At 36.2% G+C, this 25,188-nt stretch overlaps 1 protein-coding gene across 2 annotated transcripts in view; it reads right to left on the minus strand.

Annotated features, from left to right (window-relative positions):
- The window catches only part of LOC136029883 (cyclin-J-like), an 83,872-nt gene that overhangs the window by 41,119 nt on the left and 17,565 nt on the right, over nucleotides 1–25,188 (minus strand). For both annotated transcript variants that reach the window (XM_065708363.1, XM_065708362.1), the window contains exon 4: nucleotides 14,402–14,674. In XM_065708363.1, coding sequence (XP_065564435.1) covers nucleotides 14,402–14,674 — 273 coding nt within the window. The remainder of the gene's footprint in view (nucleotides 1–14,401; nucleotides 14,675–25,188) is intronic.

Here is a 25,188-nt window from a genome sequence, read left to right on the forward strand (position 1 = left end):
CTCATTTGATTGGAAATCAGATATTCTAGTTCCCTTTTTATTAGTCAAAGTGATAGGAGGGCAGTCACAAACACAACCCCCACGTCGCATTTTCCACAAATGCATCCGATAAAAATTTTTAAGGCCATTTGTTCAAAAATAGCCCAAAGATCAAATAATAAGGCCTTTGGGGTTGACAGGATCCCCCAAAGCCTGGGGGTAAGGGTTGCAAGTTATGCCCCAGGGGCATATAAGGTTTTTATTAAGTGATGGTCGTGTGAACTCTATAAGAGGCTCATTTGATTGGAAATGTATAGCTCTAGTTCCCTTTTAAAAGTCAAACATGATGAAGAGCAACTAGAACCCCCCCCCCAAAAGCGCCTTACTGAAAACAAAATAAGTTTCAAATATTTTCACTTTTTTGCTCATTTTTGGCTCATTTTTGGCTTAATAAAGCTCCTTAATTTTCTTTGAAAAGCTTGTTTTGGGGATTTTTTTTTTTTTTTAATTAATCTAAGGAACAACCAAGCGCATTTAAAATCAAAATAACTAAATAATTGGTGTAAATTTTCGGGAAAATTTAAACCAAAGTATCCATAAATAGATTGTAAGATCACACTGACAATGCAGCATGAATGGAAAAAAAAAATACAGAAACATAGTTTGTTTTTCTATTATTACTCCATCTTAAGGGCGTTTCGTCCTTTTTTTGTAAAAAATGAGTTATAAATAAATTGAATTGAATAAAGATATAACAACAACGAGCAAATTTCAGCAAAAACCTCCGTTACGTCGTTTTCAATACTCAAAGAAATAAAAGAGCAGCTTTTTTCAAGTGGTCTAAATCCTTCGAGTACTTTGTTCTTCTTCATCTTTGCTGGAAAAGCTGCTTTGGTTCTTATTCTTCAATCACTGGCTGAAAATTGCCCACAATGCTGTTACATCCTTTTTTCTTAGTTTTCTTTCCTTCCCAATGTTTTTAATCATAATAAAACGCCATACAATTTAAAAATAAAATATTTCCCATAAAAAAGAGGCAATGCGAGAGATAAAAATACCCTGCATGAGCTTTAGCACTTGTAACCTCTTCCAGAGCCTAACTGTATATCCCACTACGAAGTGGTCTAGGTGTATCCGACTAATTTCCTCAAAACTGTCGACATTTTAATAATAATTAGTTAATAATAAGCTTAATTAATTGATGCCAAAAACCGAGTATGTTCCAACTCCTTTTTATCTTATTGTTTTTTCAGTCATCATCACAAGCATCACCAGCCACCTCCCAGTCTAGCTGAATGTCTAATACTTTTTGTTTAATGAATTTTTTTCGAAGTAGCGTTCTAGAAATGCCTATAAATATCGTATGGAATGAATGGTCAAAATATTCAGGAGAGGGCTCATTGGATTGGAAATTCGGATTCCTGGCCTTAAGAATCAATAGTGATAGGACAGCTTACCCTCCCCTTCTTGATTTACTTATTAGACTTAAAGGTCCTGTTCAGCAGCTTCGCAAGAGTAGACGGAACCGATCGTCAATATCATTGGTTATCTCCAGAGAGGCATGTTCTTGGCAATGATTGGAGCTTCGCTCGGGTAATTCCTCCGGGAAGTTAGTCGACCTCATATGACAACTGCCCATATTGCGCGTGGTCTATCTCCGGGACGTTTCCAGCTGTTTGCAGTTGGGTCAAAGTAAAAATTAAGTCGGGTGGGTGCTTAATTGAGCGAGCGGAGCAGATTACCATAGCAACACAACCAGCGAGACTTGAACTGCTCAGTCAGGTGTTGCAATTTAAGAGACCGGAAAATCGTCCAGTTCCGTACCCTGTCAAACTATCTAACACGTTCTATTTTGCGAGTGTGTTTCGGCTGGACACCATTTACATTCTTCATCTACGTCTGTTTTGTGGTCCAGTTCTATGACGAGTATAGTATAACGTTAGCTACCGAGGGAGAGTAGATTAATGCTTGCATGAGGCAGCTGATCTGGAGTGTGTGAAATATTGTTCTCAGAAGACGACCGAAGACGGCATTCACCTATACCGCCTTACTGATATTTCTACATCTGGATTTCTGTTTGAGAGAAAAATTGAACCAAGGTAAGTGAACTGCTTCACAATCTATCATTTTGACCATACACTTTAATAGATGTAAGGAAATTGGATGGTGCATTGCCCACAGGCACTATTTCGGTTTTAGACCAGTTTATTTTTAGACCAAGGTTTCTACAGCCGACGCTAGTTTTTCCCACATAGTGTTAAGCTCAATAAGACTTTGACATATTAGTTCCAAATCGTCAGCAAAGTTGACATCCCCTAACTCTTCCAGCAAAACCAATCCAAAACTGGTGTACAGACAGTTTTTGTTGAGAATATGACCCGTGGTGCAGTTCAAGAGTTTGGATGTAGTGTTGAAGCCTTGCCGAACGTCATTTCTAGTTTGAAAAGATGAGGAGGGCTGATTACTTACAATGACACCGCTTTCGGTGTTATTGTGGAGCTCTTTGAACAAAGTGACGGTTTTTGTGGGCACATCAGCAGATTGAAAGACCAGCCACAGTGACAGTTTGTCGAGTGTTAATGGCAGATCAAAAATTAACGGACTCAATGTATGTATTTCTTTAAGATTAGAGTTTTTTTCTATTAACCGTCTAATTGTATTTATTTGATTAGTAGTGAATTTGCTCAAATCCGACCCACCATAAACTCAGTTTGCTGGGGGGACAGGGGAGATAAGAGGTGGCCTTTTGCCCACTTGAGGAGCAGCATGGTCAAGAGTTGGCCGGTTACCGAGAGTAGAGTTATGCAAAAGTAGTTACTACGGTCTGTTTTGCTTCCCCCTTGTGGAGTGGCAAAAGTAGATCTGTCTTCCAGTCTGATGGAATCTTTACAGAGCATCACACAGTACGAAATAGCATTTGTCGCCAGAAGGTTATGGATGGACTGCCACTCTTCAGGACTTCTGATGTCAGGCCACATATTCCAAGCGCTGTGTTGTTCCTCAGCTTTTGGGTTGCAGTTTTTATATGTTCTGCTGTAAATTCAGTTCCATCAGAGGCAGGTGTAGCATTGGCCACAACAGCAGTAAGCTGGTTGCTGATTTGGTCGGGTGGCTCTGAGTTTAGTTGTTTCTCGAAGTGGTTTTTCCAGAAGCAGAGGAACTGTGATTGGTAGAAAATATTCTCGCGGCTGGCGTTTCAGAGATATGTTGCAGTCTGAGTGCGTTGACCTGAAAGTTCACGAAGGATCTTGCAAGTGGCTCATTTAGCGTGATATCCTTTTTATTGGAAGCCTCTTGAAGATCCCATGGCTTCCTGTCAATCAAGGAGTTGCGGTCTTCGTGCAGTATGGTACTGCGCTCTTTGTTTAACTGTATATGCTACCATTTCCCCACGAAAACAAGCTACCCCTCTGCGTTCAATGATGGTAAAGGACTCGCTGCTGATCCAGTCTTTCTTCTTATGCTATTTCATTTCAGAAACGCCGGTTGCAGCTGCAAGTGCATTCTCTCTGAAAGACCCATCATAGGCCTTCACTATCTTTGCACAGCTCAAGGGCCACAAATGTGATGGATATCTGAACCTAGTATGGCTCAGCCGGGGCTTGAAGAATTCGATGTGTGTCAATACTCCAAGATGACTGGCATTTTCATAGCTTTTAATTGAAGCCAAACATTGGCAGCAACTAGTCGATTGTCGGTTTTCCCGAGTTTAGCTCCTCAGTGAGTACGACAATTCTTCACAGATTACAGCCATCGTTGGCGTACGATGATTTAGTGGAGCATCTTCTTTTTTGAACCATCATGGCTATACCAGGTAGACTTGGCTAAAGCAAGTCACTGAAACCGCATGTTTCCAATGGAAAGATGGTGGGCTACGCAACAGTTCTGCAATCTCTCTCTATTATCATTTAGGCTATCTACTGTTACAGGTATCACAGCGAAATCCCACATGCCAAACTGATTTAAAATACTAGCATTTATATCTCCTAGGAGGACGAGGTAGTCGTGGAGAGGCAATGAAGAGAACTCAGAACTTAATAAGGACATAGAAGTCGTCTTTATCTTCTTCCTCGGCTTCATTTATGAAGGTGTAAGAGGTCATGATGGCAAATTCCCCATGTCCCGTCAAATTTCGCTATCAAAACTAGTTTTTAATGGCAAAAACGACACGAGGGCCTTATGCACACCGCTATTCAGTACTAAGCCAACGCCTCCTATTCACTGACTACCACCAGACGAGATCAGTGAGTTCTTTTCGTCAATGTTCTCTTCACCATTACTAGAGACTCCAGCTATTGTCACTTTTTTTTACTGTTTGGCTAAAAGATATTAGAACCTGGTTGGATCAGCGTTAAGACCTTCCAGTTGGTCACAGTAATGTAACCTGAGTCAACGAAGTTCAGAGAGAATCATCACGAAAGCCCAAACACAAACGGTAAAAATTACAAAAAGACTTCAAAACTTCAGTGAATTTAATACCCAGCAAATCTTTGAATAAGATCTCCAGTTTGTTTACAAAACTGGAAAAAAGAATCCGCAAAAAGCTGTGTTATCTTACCCTTGCAAAGGAAATTTCGATAAGACTTGCCCTTCAACATTCAAAAAAAAAAACGCTTTCAAATTTGCAAGCTCAAAACACAAGTCTGTTCGATCATTTGAAAAGAGATTTACGGAATTGAATACATGGGAGAATTTCTCATTTTTTTTATCGACACATCAAAAGATCCATGTCGCGATTTTATTAAGCTAAATCGTTTTCGATCCGTTCTGTCTTTTTTACTATGAGTATAATGGAGTTTCCATTTCATTTTCTTAAAAAAGACAAATCAATAAGAGAAATACTAACGTAAAGATAGGATTACGGGGATAGCGAAAATTTATTACTAAAATAAAGCACTACGGTTAACATGATCAATTCAGCAAAATTAAAAACGTTTAAAATTAAAATTTACTTAAGATTTATATTGAAGAATCATGTTGCAGTTTTTTTTCAAAAATATATATTATATCAAGCGAAAATAGCATTACTGGTGTATTACAAGTAATTCAAGTAATGGTAGCATTACTGGTGTATGGTGTATTACAAGGTGTATCTGTTTAGGGGATTTACTAGCTCTTAATGAGAAAAAGTGCCAATATATGTTTTTTTCGCGAACTGGTTCGGTCATTTCAGATGGATTCTCTCTTTTGTTGAATGGTCTTGGATTAAAAAGGGTTGATCAGTTTAAATACCTTGGTGTTATTTTAGATGAAAATTTGTCGTTTCATAAACATGTGAAGACACTATCGTTAAAAATTTCCAGAAATATTGGTATTCTATCACGTCTTCGTTATTTTTTTTCCTAAAGATATTCTAAAAGCAATTTATTATTCTTTTGTCCACCCATATTTTCTTTATTGTGTTTCTGTTTGAGCTTCTACTTTTCCATCTGTATTTAAATCTCTCCAAATACTCCAGAATAAAGCAATGAGAATTCTTTTTAATGTTGAGCATGGATCTTCAGTTAGACGCTTATATGGGAATTCAGGAATATATTCTTTGGATCAACTTCATACAATTTATATTTCTAATATTTGTCATGATTATTTATACAATAGTTTACCTTCAAATTTATCTGGTATTTTTTCAACTAATTCCCAATTTCATAACTATCCAACCACTCATCGTTCAGATTTTTCATGTGAATTTCGTCCTAAGTCAAGAGCGGGTTTCAGCATCCGTCATACTGGATCAAAAATTTTGAACTCAATTCCAGTATCAGTACGAGAATCTAGCAATAAGCGAGAGTTTTTAAAATTATTAAAAAAAACCTTAACGACGCAGTGATGAAAATAATTTTTTTTAGAAATAATGAACTTACTATTTATTAAAAATGGCAAAACATAATCGCAAAGTTGAAATTTGTCAAAATTATTGGAGGCGAGGATTTAAGGTATGACGGATTTATATGTAAGTTATGACGGGTTTTCAAATATTTAATTAAGTAACAAATGATTAGATGATTTGTGTTTAATATGTTGCGGGAAATTATTCTTTGTTTAATTTTTTTTTGTTCTTTTGTATATTTATGCTGATGATAGTGGTCAAATATGGCTCTGAAGCATGGACGCTCCGAAAAGCAGATGAAAATTTACTAGATGTTTTCCAGAGAAATCGCCTACGGATTGTTCTGGGTACCCGGCTGACTGACCGTATTTCAAACAGTAGGTTGTAAGAGAAATGTGGTTCCATCCCGCTTTCTAGGGCTATAATGAAAGAAAGGTTGAGATGGCTAGGCCACGTTCTGCGGATGAAGGATGACAGATTGCCGAAGATTGTCCTTTTTGGCCAACCGTCTGGGGCTACACGGAAAGCAGGTCGTCCTTGTCTGGATTGGGAGGATGTCATAAATACAGATTTAAAGGAAATGGGAAATTCCTGAGAGGGTGTAAAGAGGGAGGCCTTGAATAGATTAGGTTGGAAGAGGAGCGTGCGTAGCGTGTTGGCCTCAGGCGGCTTGGGGTTGCAGTGAGTTATTAGTAGTAGTAATGTATGTAACATTGTCAGTGCTAGTTTTTATTTTCGTAGTGAATGTAATATTGTAACATTATCAGTGCTAAGGTTTGCCACCAGGCATGTGCACTGGTTTGTCATATTTATTTATTTAATTGTTGCATATAAAAAATTATCCATCTATCTATCTACTGAGTACCTGAATAGGATTTTTCACACGAAGATGGGGTTAAATTCTGCAAAATAGCAATAAATATACAACTTCATTAGAAAATTTGTTGGTAATATTGCGAAAGTCAAGAGATTTGGTATATTTTTTGAGAATTTGATTCATTCACTCGCTAAAAGACAAATATATCATTCGATTCACTATTCAACATCCTTTCAAATATAGCAATAACTCAACTAGGGCTAAACACTAAGTTTGCTGAATTTTTTTGGTTTACACTCTTTTTTTGTACCTATTTTGCTTATTTGCTTTAAAATTATTTTACTTATGTACTTATCAACAGTTGCCATAATGATATTTAAAAAAATTAAAAACATTGAAGTATGTATAAGCCAAACAATTTCCTCTTTATCTCAGCCATGTGGCCGTATTTGAGCTTGCAGAGCCACGTAGGCTGAGCAATGTAGTCATGTAGACTCAAAGATTCATTTTCAACCATTTTATTACATGAGACTTGAAACGTGATACTTTATCTCTACTCATGTCAAATTAACCATAAAGCTCAGTAACTAGTGATGAGGGTGAGGAATCCATGTGGCAACGCTGATCTGATATGAGGTTAGTATGAGAAACCTATTACTACCACGTATATAACATCAGCCCAAAAATTATGCAGATTTCGGTGAAAATATACAACCTGAGTATGGTATGTAGTAGTGTAGTAGTAGTAGTAGTGTAGTAATGTCAGTAGTATACCCTCTGTGTTACTCATGGAACTTCCCTGCTACCACAGCCAGAAATATCTCTAGTTTTAAATATGACATTTTTTGCTATGCCCCATATAATTACTGGCATTTTAAGCCAGGGAGATTTTAATTGGTTATCCAAAAAATTTGTCTCAGCAGCCATGATTGTGAAGTAGAGGTGGCGCAAAAAAACACTTGAATGAACAAGAAGACAATGAACGTTCATGCTGTTTGCGATAGAAGTTTAAAGGAACTCTGACGGAACATAATTGAAAATTTTCATGAGAATTTTTAGCTAGAATTTAAGGAATTGTGTTATTTATGAAAGGAGCCAGTATTCTACTATTTTTAACACTTTATACGCTGATTTAACCTAAAAAAATCGTTCATTTGAGCAGCCTAGGATATGCCCGTCGGAGTCAATGTCCTACATGGACTGAGTCTCATCTTTGGTGTGACTCGTTACCAAGTTTCAGAAAGCTATATCTACAGTCAACTATGTCGAGACCAAAGAGTATTTTCTGGATAATTTTGTGTGTCAAAATTAAAATAAAAATAAAACAAATTGAGCGAAAATTGCCTATACCCTGAAATACCTAATATGTATATCACCCGTTATATTGTATGGAGCTTGAAGAGAATTCTCAAGAAGGACTTTGTGTAATTCTCTACATTAAAGTAAAAAAAAAAATAAGCAAAAAACACTCACATACGTAAAATACTGCAATAGTTATGTCATTTGTTATATTATGTTGAGTTCAAGAAAATTCTCTTTAAAGCTCTTCAATAATTTTGTGCGTTGAAATTACAAAATGGAGAAAAAAATGAGAACAAAAGGTTTAATTAGTTGATTCAATATCTAGAGTTCGAAAAAAAAGATAAAAAAAATTTCCAGGCATAGAACAAAATACCGGTTATGAGTTTATGACAAAGTCCAAAATAAGCACATTTAAAGCATGCTAAATTCTACAAATTTCAAGGTTTTAGGTTCCCTATCTCCTAGTATATTATCCTACGGTGGAGAATTTACAAATCCATTGAATATTTTCGTTAGGGTAGTATGGACATGTGCAATTTCAAGGTAAAAGCGACTCACTAATCGCAGGGAGAACGAAACTATAGATACAAAAATATTGAGATGCCAGGTCAGTGGGTAATTACTCGGTAATGTCTATGATTGCATATTAACATCAAGCAAGCATATCAATAAATTTACATAAGAAAAAAAAAGGTATTAAGTTTAACCAAAATGATAAAAAAAAAACCTTGGAGCAATATTTTTCGATGTCGTGATTTTGGTGCATAAATACAGCACTTTTGCTAAGCACCTCAGTAAACTCTTTGGGTAGTGCAGAATCCAAACTGATACAAGATTTTTTTTTTTTACTTTTTGTTCTTACAGTTAAAGCACTTGACAGAACCTTGACTTTGTGCATCAAAAATATTTTTAAAAATCAAAATTGGTATCCCAAAAGGACACAAAAAAAATTGCATTCTCAAATATTTATAAAATATTGTGTGAACTCTATGTGCTGAAAATATTTTCTGTCATATTATTTCTGTATCAGCAATGTGGTTGGCATGTAAAAAACCGAGAGGGAGTAGTCAATCTGGACTTGTCCCAGTTAAGGATAGGAACAGAGCCACAATTAATGATAAGGAAAGAGTTAAAGAGAGATGAGCAGAACATTTTGAGAATGTGCTAAACCAGGATAGAGTTGAACGAAAAGATACAGAGGAAAAAAAAAACTTGTGATACCTTGGATGTGAAGGAACATTTGTTTTGTGAGGAGGAATTAGCGACAGTACCAAAAGGATTAAAAATAATAAGGCCCCAGGTGCTGATAGTGTAGTAAATGAGTTTCTTGAATACAATGGCTCAGATGTTATATGTAAGTTACTGACGATTATGAATATTATTTTTGAAAGAGGGGAAGTACCTAGCAATTTTAGGACAGCTCTAATTAAATCCCAGTATAAGAAAGGTGATAAGAGTGAGTGAGGTATTTATAGAGGCAGCAGCCTGGTTTCTATAGAAAGCAAATTACTTAGCATGATTATGCTGTTTTTACTTAGAAACAGTGTAAATAAAGTTTTAAGAGAAGAATAGCGTGCTTTTAGGAAGCAGAGAGGATTCATCAACCAAATTTTTCTCTCACTTTAACAATTGAGGGACTGGTTTCAAATTGAGTCAGGAGTTAAACACAGTTGCATTGTATTCCAATTTATATGGATCATTTTGATATACTTTGTCCTAAGGAACACGGCAAAGGCTATGGGAGAGCACAGAATCACATGAGAAAGTAAAATTCTCTTAAACTTCTATTAAGCCGATGATTTGAGCGTCCTAGATTAAAGTGCTAGCGAAATAAATTAACTTTTTGGGTGCCTTTGAGAGCTCACGGGACAAGAATTGGCTTGAAAATTAAAGCTAAGAAGAAGCTTAGACTGGGAAAAAGTGAAACTTAATTGGTGACGTTGAGTAACTAGAAGAACGATCATTTGGATAGCTTCACTTGCCTAGGTAGAATTATTAGTAAAGATGGTGGATGCGGTGAAGATGATAAAAGGAGAATAGTCAAGGCCCACGGTGTTTTTTCAGAGTTTGATGAAAGTTTGGAACAATAGGAAGATAAGTTTGGTGTCCAAACTTAGAATACTGAAAGCTACAGTGATGACAGTGGTCAAGCATGGTTCTGAAACATGGGGGCTCCGAATTCCCGTTGAAGATTCAGTAGACGTTTTCTACAGGAACTACCTACAGATTGTTTTCAGGACCCGACTGACTGACCATATATCAAACAGTAAGCTGTACAAAAAATGTCGTTCCACCCGATTTCTGGAGCTATAATGAGAGAAAGATCGAGATACTAGGAATTGTTCTGCGGATGAAAGATGACAGATTGTCAAAGATCGTCATTTTTGGCCCACAATCTAGGCAATATATGACAAATTGTCAAAAATTGTCTTTTTGGCCAACAATCTAGGGTCAAACCAAAAGCAGGTCGTCCCCAAATTGGGTGGGAGGAGGGATTTAAGTGAAATAGGAGCCTCTTGGAAAGATGTAAAGATGGAGGTTGTAAATAGATTAGGATGGAAAAGGAGCGTACGTGGCAGTGTTGGCCTCAAGTGGCTTGGTGCTGCAGTAAGTTGTTATTAGTGATACCAGTTATAGTATAAAACCAGCAATTTACATCTTTCTCAGCTTTTTACTATTTTTTCATAACGTCAATCGTTTCAGCCTCTGAAAGATTCATTCAGCAGTATGCAACATTGATATGCCTTACTTTATCCGTATTGCATATTTTCATAGTTTGTATATAACAAGCGACCTTATCCTGCAAAATTCCTTCCAGGAAGTTAGCAGCTAAAACTGGCATCTAGATGGCTCATTTAGGAATTCCCAAGTTTCATTTATCCTACTACTACTACTACTACTAACAACTCACCGGAGCACCATAGCAACCTGAGGCCAACAGAGCTACGCACGCTCTTCCTCCATCCAAGCCTCCCCCTTTACACCCTCCCAGGAAGTTCATTTATCTTAGTTTTGTTTAATTGTCCAATTTCATTATATTTTATGACTGAATTGTATTCTACAATAAACTTCCTTACAGGGCGTCTTGATATAAATTTGGCGTCCGAATGGCTCATCTAAAAGGGGTCAGATTCCATTAATCTTAACCTAATTTGATTGTCTAATTTAATTTTTTTATTTTGCAATTTACTTTATCCTACAAATTTCCTTTTATGAAGTCTGAAGATGAATTTGGCTTCTGAATAGCTCATTTAGATGCACCTGGATTTGACTTGGTTTTTCTAAATTTACTTTTACTGTATAAAATTCATAGCTTTATCTTATGACTGTTATATATAAGGAAAGAAGAAGATAATAAAATCAGAAAATTATTTTAGAGACAGCAAATTGCAGAACAAAAAGAAATAAAATATTTCGGCTATACAAGTAATCGTCGACTTCACCAAAGCAAGAAAGTAAATTTTAGATAAAATTCAACTGAAGATAAAAATTATGAAATTATAAATAAAACGAACAGTAAAAGAGGCAATGCTTTATTATTCTGTACAAGTTCAGTCAAGGCTCAACTCTTTATAATTGCTTCATCCTCTGTCCCTCTATTTATCCTTCTGTCTTTTCGTCCATATATTTATCCCACCTTCTCTTAAAAAATTTTGGTAACTTTTCCTATAGAATTTAATATAGTGGTCGGGATCATTCTCAGGTCAATGATCACTAATGGAAATCTGTCTTTTGCCAGAATAAACAAAGGGTGACTCGAGCTAAAGTCGAATTTTATCAAAATTTGACTTAATCGATTTGAAATTTGGGTTTGTGGCTTTTTGATACATTTCTTATTTGGCAACTGTGGTTCTTTATTTTTCTGTCAAGTGCGTTGTTCTTGGAGTCAAAATAAAAATGAATAGCACCTATGGCACCCTCTGAATAATAGCTTTTTGTATGTTAGCACGATTTGTCTCCAAGATTCCTGCGAAGAATTTTATGGAATCAGTCACTTGTAAAAGACAACCATGAATTTATGCAATAAAGCTAAACTAAAATAAATCAAGTCAAATCCAGGCGCTACTAAATGAGTCATTCAGAAGCCAAGTTTATCTCCAGGTTTCTTAGAAGGAATGTTATAGGATGAAGTCAGCTGTAACTGAAAAAACATGGAATAATACGATAAAATTGAATGAAAAAGTATAAAATACTCCATTTAATTTAAAAAGAGTAAAAAAAAATTCATTATTTCTAAGAAAACTCGAGATGAATTCGGCTTCTGGATGACTCATTTAGTTGCCTAATGCCGAGATTTAATTTTCTAGCGCCTTTTTTAAGTGACCAAAAATACTGGAGGGCAGATGAATTCTATCAAAATTTTTAGCCATTTTGTTCAGCATAGTCTAAATATCTAATAACTATGTCTTTGGGGATGTTTTGATCCCCCATAGCTCCAGGGGAAAGGGCTCCAAGGTATGAACTTCGCCCATTGTTTACATATAGTATTGGCTATTGGGAAGTATACAGATATATTTAGGGGAGCTTCTGGTGGGAGCGGGGGGTGGTTATGTGGGAGAATTCTTCGCAGGGGAAGGGAAATTTTCTTGGAGGTGGAGCTGGATTTCCTGAATTCATTTGAAAAAAAAGAAGAAATTAAACAAAAAAACACGTTTTTCAACTGAAAGTAAGGAGCAACATTAAAATTTAAAAAGTACAGAAATTATTACGTGTACGAAGAGGTTGCCCCCTTCTCGCTACCTTGCTCTTTACATTAAAGTTTGTGTTTCAGGACTCCTTCTTAAATAATATCTCTTACTAGGTTGCTAGTTATCGCTGCAATCGGGTCACACTTAAGCGGGTCACACTTAAGCGGGTCACAAAAAGCCACACTTAAGCGTAAACAGTAAGGTATTGAGTATCCCTAGAGAATTCTTTGCTCAATCTTGACACAGTTCCTCGATTGTCATTTAGATATTCAATGCCTTAATTAAAAAATTAATACTATTTTTCAAATTCTTAACCTTTCCAGTTCTTTAAAAAGGATCTCTTTAAGTATCATTTTGTTGGTCATTCAAATTTATTGGAATTGTCTTTCATTATTAGGGGACTGAACACTTCTCTTCCAGAATAAATGCCCATCATTCATCTCCCATTAAAAAAGAAACCCTGTAATCGTCGCAAAAATGAAGCAGGTTAAACATCTTATTTTCAGACTGTTCAGACATTCTTTAGCAGGCGAGATAAACTTGAACCAGACAAACCTCGAACACGCGCAGCGCTCGAACGCAAAGGAAAATACAGTCACGATTTTCTCGTCAAAAACCTCATTTTTTATTAGCATTCCTACAAGTATATGTCCAAGTATAGACCCATTCAGGGTCTATACGTTAGAAAAAATATCAATTTCATGCAGAAAATTTTATTTTAGAAAATTTTATTTTAAATTGTAGAAAATTCTAGAAAATCTTATTTTTCCTGCCGCCCGGAAAAATAAAATTTTCTTGGACTCAAAATGAGAGCATGGAGGGTTCATGGCATGCTTCATGAATATTCAAGGTTGACTTTCTAATGTCATGAATATCTAATGCTTTCAATTGAGTCTTAATTTTTTTTTCTGATTTTTTTTTTACTTTTAGTGAATCTAAGGATGAAAGTGTTTTTATATTCAATTTTTTTTTGCCGCAAAATCTTTCGCCAGGAGAGTTTCGAAATGTGTTTATGTCATAGAAAGGGGAAGAAAGACCTAGTATTTGGGGGAAACATATCAATGGCTGTTGTTCCAGCAAATTGGAGAGAGAGCCTTTAATTATTTGCAATAAGTTCATTATGATTCGTAAAGTCATCACTGAAACGAGGTTTTCCCAGTTTTAGCAGCGGTGATGGGGAAATTATATTCCATTATAGGTATATTTTAAGACCCTTTGAATCGTAAGCAACAATGGTCACATCCATTGAAGGGTTTTCCTAGAGGATGGGAGGCGAATGCTACGTTGAGAAAAAGATAATCCAAAAAATCGCAAAGGTCAGAAAAGTCCCCGATATATATGAAACAGCAATAATACATATAACATATAACATAATAACATATAACATATAACATAAAACATATAAGGGCAATGTTGAAGATACATAATTACTGAAAGCAGTTTGATTAAGTGCAACAAACAGATAAATTTGATTTTTAGCAGGCGTATATCCTTGGTGAGGGGGGCTGTGAGAATATCAAGATCTCTACAATATTTTTAATAGCGTTTATTTTTCATACAATTTACCTGTTTGTTCTTAATTCTTGTCTAATGCATCCTCCTCCAAAAAAATAATATCCTAAGCAGGGGCCTAATGCAATGTTCTAGATTAAGAGCTACTACGCATCACTTTGATATGAATGATTCCGTATTTCTTACACCTGCGACGAATCATTTTACCTTGAAAACAAACCCAGCCGTTTGAGCCCAAGATTAATTAAAAATCAATCTGAACCGAGTTAAACTTACCCTTCAGAGATTCTTGTAAAAAGTAACTAAGATAGTAGTTGAATCTTTCTGACAGTCTTCTATACGTTGAATGGTCACCAGGGTCATGAGGAAGGGCAGCTAATGCAAAAAAGTTACTAAAGATTGCAGAAGTTGGCACAGAGAGGTTCCATCGCAGATGGCGCAGTATCATTGCTTCAACAGCCACAAACGAGCCAATACTAAATCTGTCCATTACTAATTTATTGAGATCTGTTGCGCGGGGGACTCGCGTCTCTTTCTCTTCAAATTTTGCTACAGAAAAAAAAGAACCATAATATTACTGTTAAACCAATGCGTTATCCTCAACAGGTTTACTTTATCCAATTCTGTCATGCAATTTTTGTAAGTTTATCTATCCAAATACTTTGACTTATTTTTAATTATATGGAAAATATTTTTCTTAATTAATTGAACCTCTTATTTTAAAGCAATGTTGTTAGTGTTTTTAAATCATACAGATGGCTATGCTGACTTAGAAATCAAATTTAGCAAATTTTGATGAAATAACATCTTAACTTATTTGAGTTCACTTTCAGACCAAAGTTGCCTATCATTACAGGTTGACGTTGGTTGATTATTTCTTCATCTTTCTATAATTTGTCATTTCGAATCATTAAAGAGGTATAGCTAATAATGCTCCGAAATTCCCTCCCTCTAAGTATAAAACTAAGTATAAAATTTGCCCTCCTCCCCTTAATACTCCAAGAGTTCCAGCCGTTCACAAGACATTGCAGAAATGACACTTTGAAAACCTTGGAACATATAGCGTCTTTTGATTTTCGTCATCCCAGCAGCAAAATTTGAGGTCTATTTTACCTCCCCCTCCCCAACAGTCCCAGAACGTTTCAGCTTGATAACCCAGGATGATCTTGAGATAATGCCGATAAACAATTTTGATAAGTTGGGTATATGTAGTGTCTTTGGGTTTACCTCACTACTACACTACCAATTGATTTCAGTCCCATAGGGGCTCAAGGTACATCTTCCCTCTGAAACAAGCAATTCTGCAACCAGTCTGCAGCTGCAATTTGCACCAGAAGGACTCTTAAGTTATTGGATTCACTAGTCTGAAGTATATCACTTCACTGAGCTAGAATTATGATATTACTAAGATTTCAAACAGTTCGTGGTAACGAACTGCAGTAAGGAGCGACCCGGCTCAATAGTAAACGAAACTCTAAAAAACGGAATTTTGATGCTAAAAGATATATCAAAAGAATCGGATTTTTATGCTGATTTCAAATATATAAGTTTCATCAAGTTTAGTTATTGTCATCAAAAGTTACGAGCCTGAGAAAATTTGCCTTATTTTGGAAAATAGGGGGTAACACCCCCCAAAAGTCATAGGATCTTAACGAAAATTACACCATCGCATTCAGCGTATCAGAGAACCCTATAGAAAAAATTTAAAGGTTCAATCTACAAAAATGTGGAATTTCGTATTTTTGCCAGAAGACAAATCACGGGTGCGTGTTTATTTTTTTTTTTTTTTTTTTTTTTTTTTCCAGGGGTCATCGTATCGACCAAGTGGTCCTAGAGTGTTGCAAGAGGGCTCATTCTAACGGAAATAAAAAGTTCTAGTGCCCTTTTTAAGTGACCAAAAAAATTGGAGGGCACCTAGGCCCCCTCCCACGCTCATTTTTTTCCCAAAGTCAACGGATCAAAATTTTGAGATAGCCATTTTGTTCCGCATAGTCGAAAACCATAATAACTATGTCTTTGGGGATGACTTACCCCCCACAGTCCCTGGGGGAGGGGCTGCAAGTTACAAACTTTGACCAATGTTTACATGCAGTAATGGTTACTGGGAAGTGTACCGACGTTATCAAGGGGATTTTTTTGGTTTGGGTGTGGGGTTCAGGGGAGGGGGCTATATGGGAGGATCTTTCCTTGGAGGAATATTTCATGGGGGAAGAGAAATTCAATGAAAAGGGCGCAGGACTTTCTAGCATTACTATAAAAAAAACAATGAAAATATAAACATGAAAAAGTTTTTTCAATTGAAAGTAAGGAGAAGCACTAAAACTTAAAAAGGAACAGAGATTATTACGCATATGAGGGGTTCTAAAATACTTTAGCATAAAGAGCGAGGTATTTAGGAGGAGATAAACACTTCACTCTTTATGCTAAAATTTTTTTAAATAATTTCAACTATTTATTCTACGGCCTTTCTGATTCAGGGGCCATTCTTAAAGAATTGGGATAAAACAAGATTTAGCGTGAAGAGCGAGGTATTAACGAGGGGACCAACCCCCTCATGTATATAATCAAAAATATAAGAATATAAAAGTTTGTTACGTAAGTTAATTCTTAAGTTACGTATTTTTTTTTACTAATAAAAACGTTCGTTAAAAATAAAAGATCTAGTTGCCTTTTTAAGTAACCGAAAAATTGGAGGGCAACAAGACCTCCTTCCCCACCCCTTATTTCTCAAAATCGTCTGATCAAAACTAAGAGAAAGCCATTTAGCCAAAAAAAGAATTAATATGCAAATTTCATTTTAATAATTTATGTACGGAGAGCCAAAATCAGTCATGCATTAATTAAAAAACTTTCAGAAATTAAATAAAAAAACAAGTTTTTTTAAATGAAAGTAAGGAGCGACATTAAAACTTAAAACGAACAGAAATTACTCCGTATATGAAAGGGGCTTTTCCTCCTCGACACCCCGCTCCTTGCGCTAAAGTTTGATTCTTTCTCGCAACTCTACTTTTTAAAACAATAAAAAACTTTAGCGTAAGGAGCGGGGTGTCGAGGAGGAAAAGCCCCTTTCATATACGGAGTAATTTCTGTTCGTTTTAAGTTTTAATGTGGCTCCTTACTTTCATTTAAAAAAACTTGTTTTTTTATTTAATTTCATAAGAGAATGATCTACACCTGCTTCTCACAGATTGCAAGTACACTAGTTTGATAACTTGGCAAAAAATAGTATACTTTGATTTACTGAGCTATATAGACGTGAATAGATAAATACTAGTTTGTAGCAAGAATATTAATAATTCCTGTAACTGTCACTGACATAAATAGAACACCCAAAACTAATATCTTTTTGACTTTCAAACCTATTTTGCACACTTTAAAAAAGATCCATTTCCAAAAGGCAGTGAGTAAAAAAAAAATTAAATCAGAGAGTCACTTTCTAAAGGTAAGCTAGAATGCATTTTTGACAGTGATGATTTCTCTTCCAGTGATAAGGCGAACTATTCCCACTAGAACGGGAATATTCAGGGTTCACTGGTTAGCAAATTTTCCGGAAATATCCAACCAATCTTTCTCATAAAAGGTATCTACGACGCTAAAATTTAAATGAAATATATTTCTATGGAAAAGTTAATAAAAGGAAAAGTGATGAAATTGCCGATTTAAAACCGCTTTGGCACAGTTCAAGCGAGAAATAGAGCTTAAATTTGGAAATTGATATTTATTAGCCTAGGAAGAGATGGAACTGTGACAAATTAAAATTGGCTTCCCTCACACCTTTTATAAATTGAAAGGAATTGAACGGGAGAAAAATTAAGGCAAGGAAAAAACGACTAAAAACGAATCGCTGGTGGAAAAAATCCAAATTGAAAAACCTAACAGCGACTTGAAAGTGACAGTCAAGGAGATGACAGTTTTCTTCCTAAAGGAAAACGCTTAAACAGAAAAAGGAAAAAATCGCGTTTAAATATCCTTAAAATTCTTCAATAGTCAATTTGACAAGATCAACCCGAGGGAGAAACATCATCGCCTACTTTAGTGAAAAAACGTAACTAATTTTCAGAAATAATACAACCTTTTTTCTTAATTTCGGGGGGGGGGGGGGCTACCGTTAGGTATGTTTAGGGCTATATAAATAGAAATTGAAAATATTCAGTCTTTAAATAGGAAACATAGTGCAATTATTTGGTATGACTGTTTCAATATACTCAAATGGCATAATTCCTGTTTGTTTACTGCCTGCTGCGGCAACTGCCTAGACGTGGCCTTTAAACCTTGGAAATCTACTTGAAATGATTTCAAAACATGAAATTTCTGCCCTCTAATGTGAGACTACTATTTCCTAGCCATGTGCACCCACAAAGGGCCTGACTGACCATCCCCCACCCCCTTCACAGACGAGAAATACATGGTATGAATTTTATTATATCTGGAAAATATGAAATTCCAAGCAAAAAAAATAGCCTTTCCCCCTCCGATTCCCACCTAAAAAAAATTTGCCTGCTCGCTACTCCCATGTTGAAAATTGACACCACTGAAAAGAATAAACGTATTTAAAAAACAAAGCGGGACAAATTTGTCGTTTTTTTTCAATTTTGAAATAATACATTTTAAATAAAAATATCCCACCAGAAAGGTATTTTCAGAATCTAACAACTTCTGGCAATCTAGCAAGTCTAGCAACCCTGAATAGCCCACATTCTATTTGAATAGCCCACAATTCTATTGTGGCTATTGTGGGCTATTAAATTTATAAAATTCTTATTTATAATAAATTTTAATAATAATAATAATAATAATAAATTTATTTACAATAATAAATTTATATTAAATTCTATTGTGGGCTATTCAATTGTGGGCTATTTTTTACAGCTAGCACACGTTTTTGACGAAGCAAATTCTTGACTACAATCTAAAAAAATTAAAAGGATAAAAAGCAAAGGTTTAAAACTCAAATTCGTAAAAAGTCAAGAATGCACTTCAAGCCAGGTGGAAAAAATATGATGCGTTATTTTTCTTCCAGTGATAAGGAGAACTGATCCCACTAGGATAGGAGTAACTCAGGGTTCACTGGTTAGGAATTATTCCAAAAATTCCATTGGTTCTTTTTATTAAGAGTATCCACTAAATTCAAATTTGAACATGTATACCAACGAAAAATCTCATGAGAGGTAAATTATAAGAATATTCACATAGCCATTCTGGCGTATGTAAAAGCTAAAACAACGAATAAACATATATAACTCAAAGAGAATAGGGTACAGAACAGAATCCGATTTTCGGTCGTCTGCGGTCGGGTGGGAGGATGTCATAAAGATTTAAGGGAAATGAAAACTTCAATGGAGGGTGAAATGAGGGAGACTTTCAATAGATTGGGATAGAGGAGGATCGTGCGTAGCTGTATTGACCTCGGGCGGCTTGGTGCTGCCGAGAGTTGTTAGTAGTAGCAGTAGTAAGATAAAGTAGAACTTTATCTTAGTTTCTTACTCATCTCAGTAACTTACTCATATTACTCTCATTTACATGGTCAGAATGGCTGTTGGTTCTGATTGAAAAATCCACATTTTCCAACAGTCTTAAAAAAATAAAAACTCTAGCTTTTGCTATGTAGTAAGAAAAAAAAGTGTTTAAATACACTTAAATTTATTCAAGAGTCGAGGGAAATAACGTCAGCCAACTTCATTGAAAAAACTACTTTACAGAAAAAAATGTTACTTCGTTGTCACATATCGGGGGGGGGGGGGGCTTTAATTAGGAATTTATTTATACATACAAGTTTTAGAACAAACTATCTAAGCATAGGAAGATATGTTCCCATTCATTTTGCTACCTATTGCAGAGACTACTAAGCGGACGGTCTTTAAATCTCAAAAAAGACTCCTTGCAATTCAAAAGGACTTCAGTGTTCAAAGTCTGGCATTTCTGCGCTCTAATTAAAAACTAGTCTCCCTACCCAGGGGAACCTACAGGGGGCAAAGGCCCCTCATGAAATAGAAGTTCCTCCTTTTTCTTAAATTAATATTGATATTGACAAAGTAGACGGACTCACCTAAGCTAATCCACAAATGATGCTGATCTTGTCATAATTCATTTGAATTAAAACAAATCAGAAACACCAGTAGCATTGGCGTCATAAGCAGTAGCCTATAGTGACATATCATGAGGTTAAAACGAGACAAATTTAGGAATGATTCACATGACGGTAGATACGTTGATTTTTTATCTCAGATGGCAACTGAAGTCTAATCATTTGTTCAATCAGTTTGATATCGATAAATGAAGATTACTACTACTACTACTACTACCAATAACTCACTGCAGCACCAAGCCGCCTGAGGCCAACACAGCCACGCACGCTCCTCCTCCAACCTAATCTATTTAAAGCCTGCCTCTTTACGCTCTCCCAGGAAGTTCCCATTTCCTTTAAATCTTTATTTATGGCATCCTCCCAACCCCGACAAGGACGACCTGCTTTCCATGTAGCCCCAAAGGGTTGGCCAAAAAGGACAATCTTCGGTAATCTGTCATCCTTCATACGCAAAACGTGGCCTAGCCATCTCAACCTTTCTTTCATTATAGCCCTAGAAAGCGGGATTGAACCACATTTTTCATACAACCTACTGTTTGAAATACGGTCAGTCAGGCGGGTACCCAGAACAATCCGTAGGCAATTTCTCTGGAAAACATCTAGTAAATTTTCATCTGCTTTTCGGTGCGCCCATGCTTCAGAGCCATATTTGACCACTGTCATCACTGTAGCTTCCAATATTCTAATCTTGGTTTGCAGACTTATCTTTCTATTCTTCCAAACTTTTTTTAACTGTGAAAAAACACCCTGAGCCTTAGCTACTTTTAACATCTTCACTGCTCCCACCATCTTTCCTAATAATACTACCAAGCTAACTGAAGCTCCCAACCTGATCAATCTTTTTCGTTGCCTAATGCCACCTGTTCATCTTCACTTATTCCTAGCATTAGTGACTTAGTCTTCTTAACATTAATTTTCAAGCCTACTTTAGCACCCTGAACTCGCAAAACCTCTAATAATTCATTCATTTTGCTCACAATTTCATCTAATATGCTTAAATCATCCGCATAATCTAAGTCCAGGAGGGTTTTTCCTCCCCATTTGATTCCGTGGTCTCCAATTGCCTTTCCTGTGCTCCTTAAGACGAAGCCCATCAAAATGATCCATATAAAGGGGGATAGAATTAGAGTAAATAGAAACAAATAAAATAACAGTATCTCCCTCTGTAACTGTTCAAAGCTTTTTTCTTTATTCCCTTCCATGAAGTGACAATTTCCTTTAAATCCTCTTTATGACCTTCCCCTATCCAAATCGAAGGCAACGTGCTTTTTGTTTAACCCTAACCCTAAACCGGATAAAATCATAGGCAAATTTATAGCAAACCATATAACTGGCTTTTGCACAAAGTGAATATACCACTCGGTGCCTTTTTTTATGCTCTTTACGAATATAATAATCAAATTTTCAAATTCTTTCACCTTAAATTCAGATTTAAGCACTTTTTTAGCTCTTAAAAATGACAAATTTTCAAAAACTATGACAGTTCATATAACGGACTTACCAATAAAGCGAACATACCACTTGATGCCTTATTTAATGTTCTTTACGAATATAATAATCGCTTCTACCACAAATTCAAATTTAAGCACTTTTTAAGCTCTCAAAATGACGCATTTTCAATTAAAGTACGAGTTATCCGTCGTTTCCGACAAAATAATACTACGTTTTCTCCGCGCCGTTTTCGACAAAATAATACTACATTTTCTCAGTGCTAAAATTATTTATAATAAGGTTAGTTTAGGTTAGGTTGGGTTAGGTAAAAGTACTTAAGGCAGAAGCAATTATTAAATTTGTAAAGAGCATAAAAAAAGGCATCGAGTGGTATATTCACTTTATACGAAAGACAGTTATATGGTTTATTATAAATTTACCAAATCATATGTACTGAAAATATATCTCAAATTCTGAAATCAGCTACAGTAAGTGTAAAGCGTTACGTTAAGCGTAGTGTGTAACGTAAAATTAGAACGGAGCATAAGCGTAAAGCATTAGCATAACGTAAATCTAACAGGGCAACGAAAAATAAGGTTTGAGTCAACTGTTATTAACGACCTGTTATTTGCATATTCTTGGAGGGGGGGCTTCTAACTTAGAGCGAAAGACATTCTTATATCAAAAGGTCTTGTTTTCACCTTTTCTTGCAAATAATAAAAAGATGATACAATACATACTGATGCAGCGCATAGAGTGTAAATGGGTGTGCCATAAATCTTAGTTTGAAAGAAATGTCACATAATGCCTTGAACAAGCAAAGCCAAAAATACAAGTTTTTTATGATTTAGGTGGATTACCAACTGTAAGCATCCTCTCACACCTAGCAAAGGAAGCAATTGAAGAAAATTCTTGGCTGCTATGGATCAATAACGAGTAAAATAGTTAAAAAAATATTTAACAAAATAGTTAAATAGTTGAAACAGTAAAACAAATAGTCAAGAATTTACTTCAAAAGAAAGCTAGGATAGATCGAAAAAATGCTTATTTATTCTTCCAGTGATAAGGAGAACTGGCCCCACTCAGACGGGAGCAGTTCAGGGTTCACTGGCAAAGAGATCCCTGAATTCCAGGCAAAGAAATGTTCCCGAAAAGAAATTGTTGGGGAAGATCCTACTGTTCCTTTCAATACAAGGTGTCGATAAGAAACGAAATTGTGTGAGATATAATCTCGCAAAGAAGCTGATTAAGATAAATTGGTGAAATTTTTAATTTATGCCATTTCATGGCAAATAACAAGATAAAGTTAAAAGTAAAGAAATAACTAATATGTGATTATATGCGATGAAGGAGGTCCCTGACTTCCCTCATCGCACAAATACCGTCCTCAGCCGCGTCAACTACTCTGGTCCAAATACCCAGTGGGCTCTACAGCACCGTAACGTGACCGAATCATCCGGTCCAGACAACACTTTAAATATTGTCCTTTAGCCGTGTAGTAGGCGGCCCTTTGTGACCACTCTTCCAGCTCTGCTTTTGCTCCGAAGTCTTTCAAAGGATGTGGAAGTCAGCTCATGTCATCCTTATTCCCAAGCCAGATAGTAACCCCACCCATATTGGCTGTTAAGCGTCCTTCCTAAGCCTCCCTATCCTAAAATCGCACTTCCTGGACATATAAAAGTGGTCTCCTGTCTGGATGGTCAACTTAAATACATAAAAGACGAAGGAGCAATTAATCACTGGATCAAAGGCCACGCGTCAACACTCCAGATACTCAAGGGTGTTGAAGTGCAAAGCAACAAAAAAGTAAACAAACTTCGTCTTCGTCCCCCCCCCGGTGCACATTCTAATCAGGTTTAATCCCCCAGTGCAAGAAAACTGGTAGTGACTCTTTGTTCTAAGAACCTGCTAATATCAAGCTCTATTATCTCTCTCTATAAGACATTTATTAGGCCTGCCACTGAATAAGGATATCTGCTGTCTGCAGGGGCTACTAGAATGCTATTGGCACAACTCCAGAGGATCCAAAATAAGGCACGAAAGGGTGAGTTGTACAACCAATCAGGTACCTTCACAAAGTCTAAGTAAGAAATTTGATTTGGCACCAATGTCTATTTTCTATAAGCAAACCTACAAACCTCCCTCCAACGAGCTATACATGTAGGTTGGATTGGACCACTCAAAGCCCATTCTGGGTACGACATTGTTCTAGGTTGAACCTTGAGGTTCAATCAAGCAGCATCACAATAGCCCTCTTTTCATTGACCAGTCCAGACTAAAATATTCTACATTTCTTTTTGAACTGTGCAACCACAACCCTCAATAAAGAACCAGGATTGCTCATGGTACTATCGTGATAACCAATTCTTTCAGCTATGGAAATCAGGTAATAGACAAATATATTACGAAATTAGTACAGAGTGAGAAAAAGGCGAACTCCGACAGATTACAATCTTCCCGGACAACCGTCAATACCGAGGCAACATTTACAAACGTATATTCCCTTAGCAAGCCTATAATTGATCAGCTCTTCAAATACACTAAGAGGATATTGGAGTATTAGTTACCATACTACAAGAATTGGTAAAGGTTTTTTTGAAGTTTTTACTTTTTTGTGCTTTTGTATCCAATTAAGAACTTAGGATTATCTGAAAATACGCTGCATAGATAGTATTTTAGGAAAGAGGAACCCCCACAGCATTATTCTTTTCAGTTACTTGAGAACAATAAAAGAGACAGCATCCTTGGGTAAAAAATAAGAACTAAGATTACGGTTCCCAGAGAATTGTTTATTCTTCTTTTAGAGAAGGAAACAAAAACAGGGATACTGAGTAAATTTACCCGTGGAGGTAAACTGTAGGCAGGGAACTAGAACAATCCCATCCCACTGAATTATGTCTTTGTATTGTTTTCATTCCCTTTAGTGGTGGTGCAAAATAAAAAATTAAAAACACGAGGAAGAAGGGTATACGTTAGATATACCCTGGTTGTGTTGGAAGTAAGTGGAGAGTCAATATAGTCTCAAAAACAGTTAAAACCTGCTTCTTATGTCGAAATGAACACTTGGACCCATCCTGAGTTCTGATTTAGAAGAAGATATAGTTAAGTCAATAAAATTCTCAAATGACGGGCTTATAATAGGAACAAGTTAGATGACATTAGTATGTCGTGTCTAGAAGACTGAATTGAACTATAACTGCTACTTATCTTTGGATCAGTGCGCATAGTGAAGGCATTTCATATAAATAAGGGAAGCACCTAGAGGGGGGCTGCATACGTATAGTGGGACAGGTAATTTTCCTACCAACTATCATCACAGATAGACATAAACGAAGTAATTTATACTAGACTAGACACAGCACGCGTTTCCACGAGCCCCAAGCCCTAATTCTCTTGTGCCGTCTGCAAAGCTTCCCTAAGGTATCTGCTTCTCAATTACAACAACTGATTGCCACCCTTTTTGACACGTGGTGGCTCTATATCTACTTGCATACTGCAACACCTTTTCTATGCTCTGTGGTACATATTTAAATAGATGACCGAAAAC

Source organism: Artemia franciscana, chromosome 8 (assembly GCF_032884065.1).
Source record: "Artemia franciscana chromosome 8, ASM3288406v1, whole genome shotgun sequence".
In the NCBI taxonomy this organism is placed as follows: Eukaryota; Metazoa; Arthropoda; class Branchiopoda; order Anostraca; family Artemiidae; genus Artemia; species Artemia franciscana.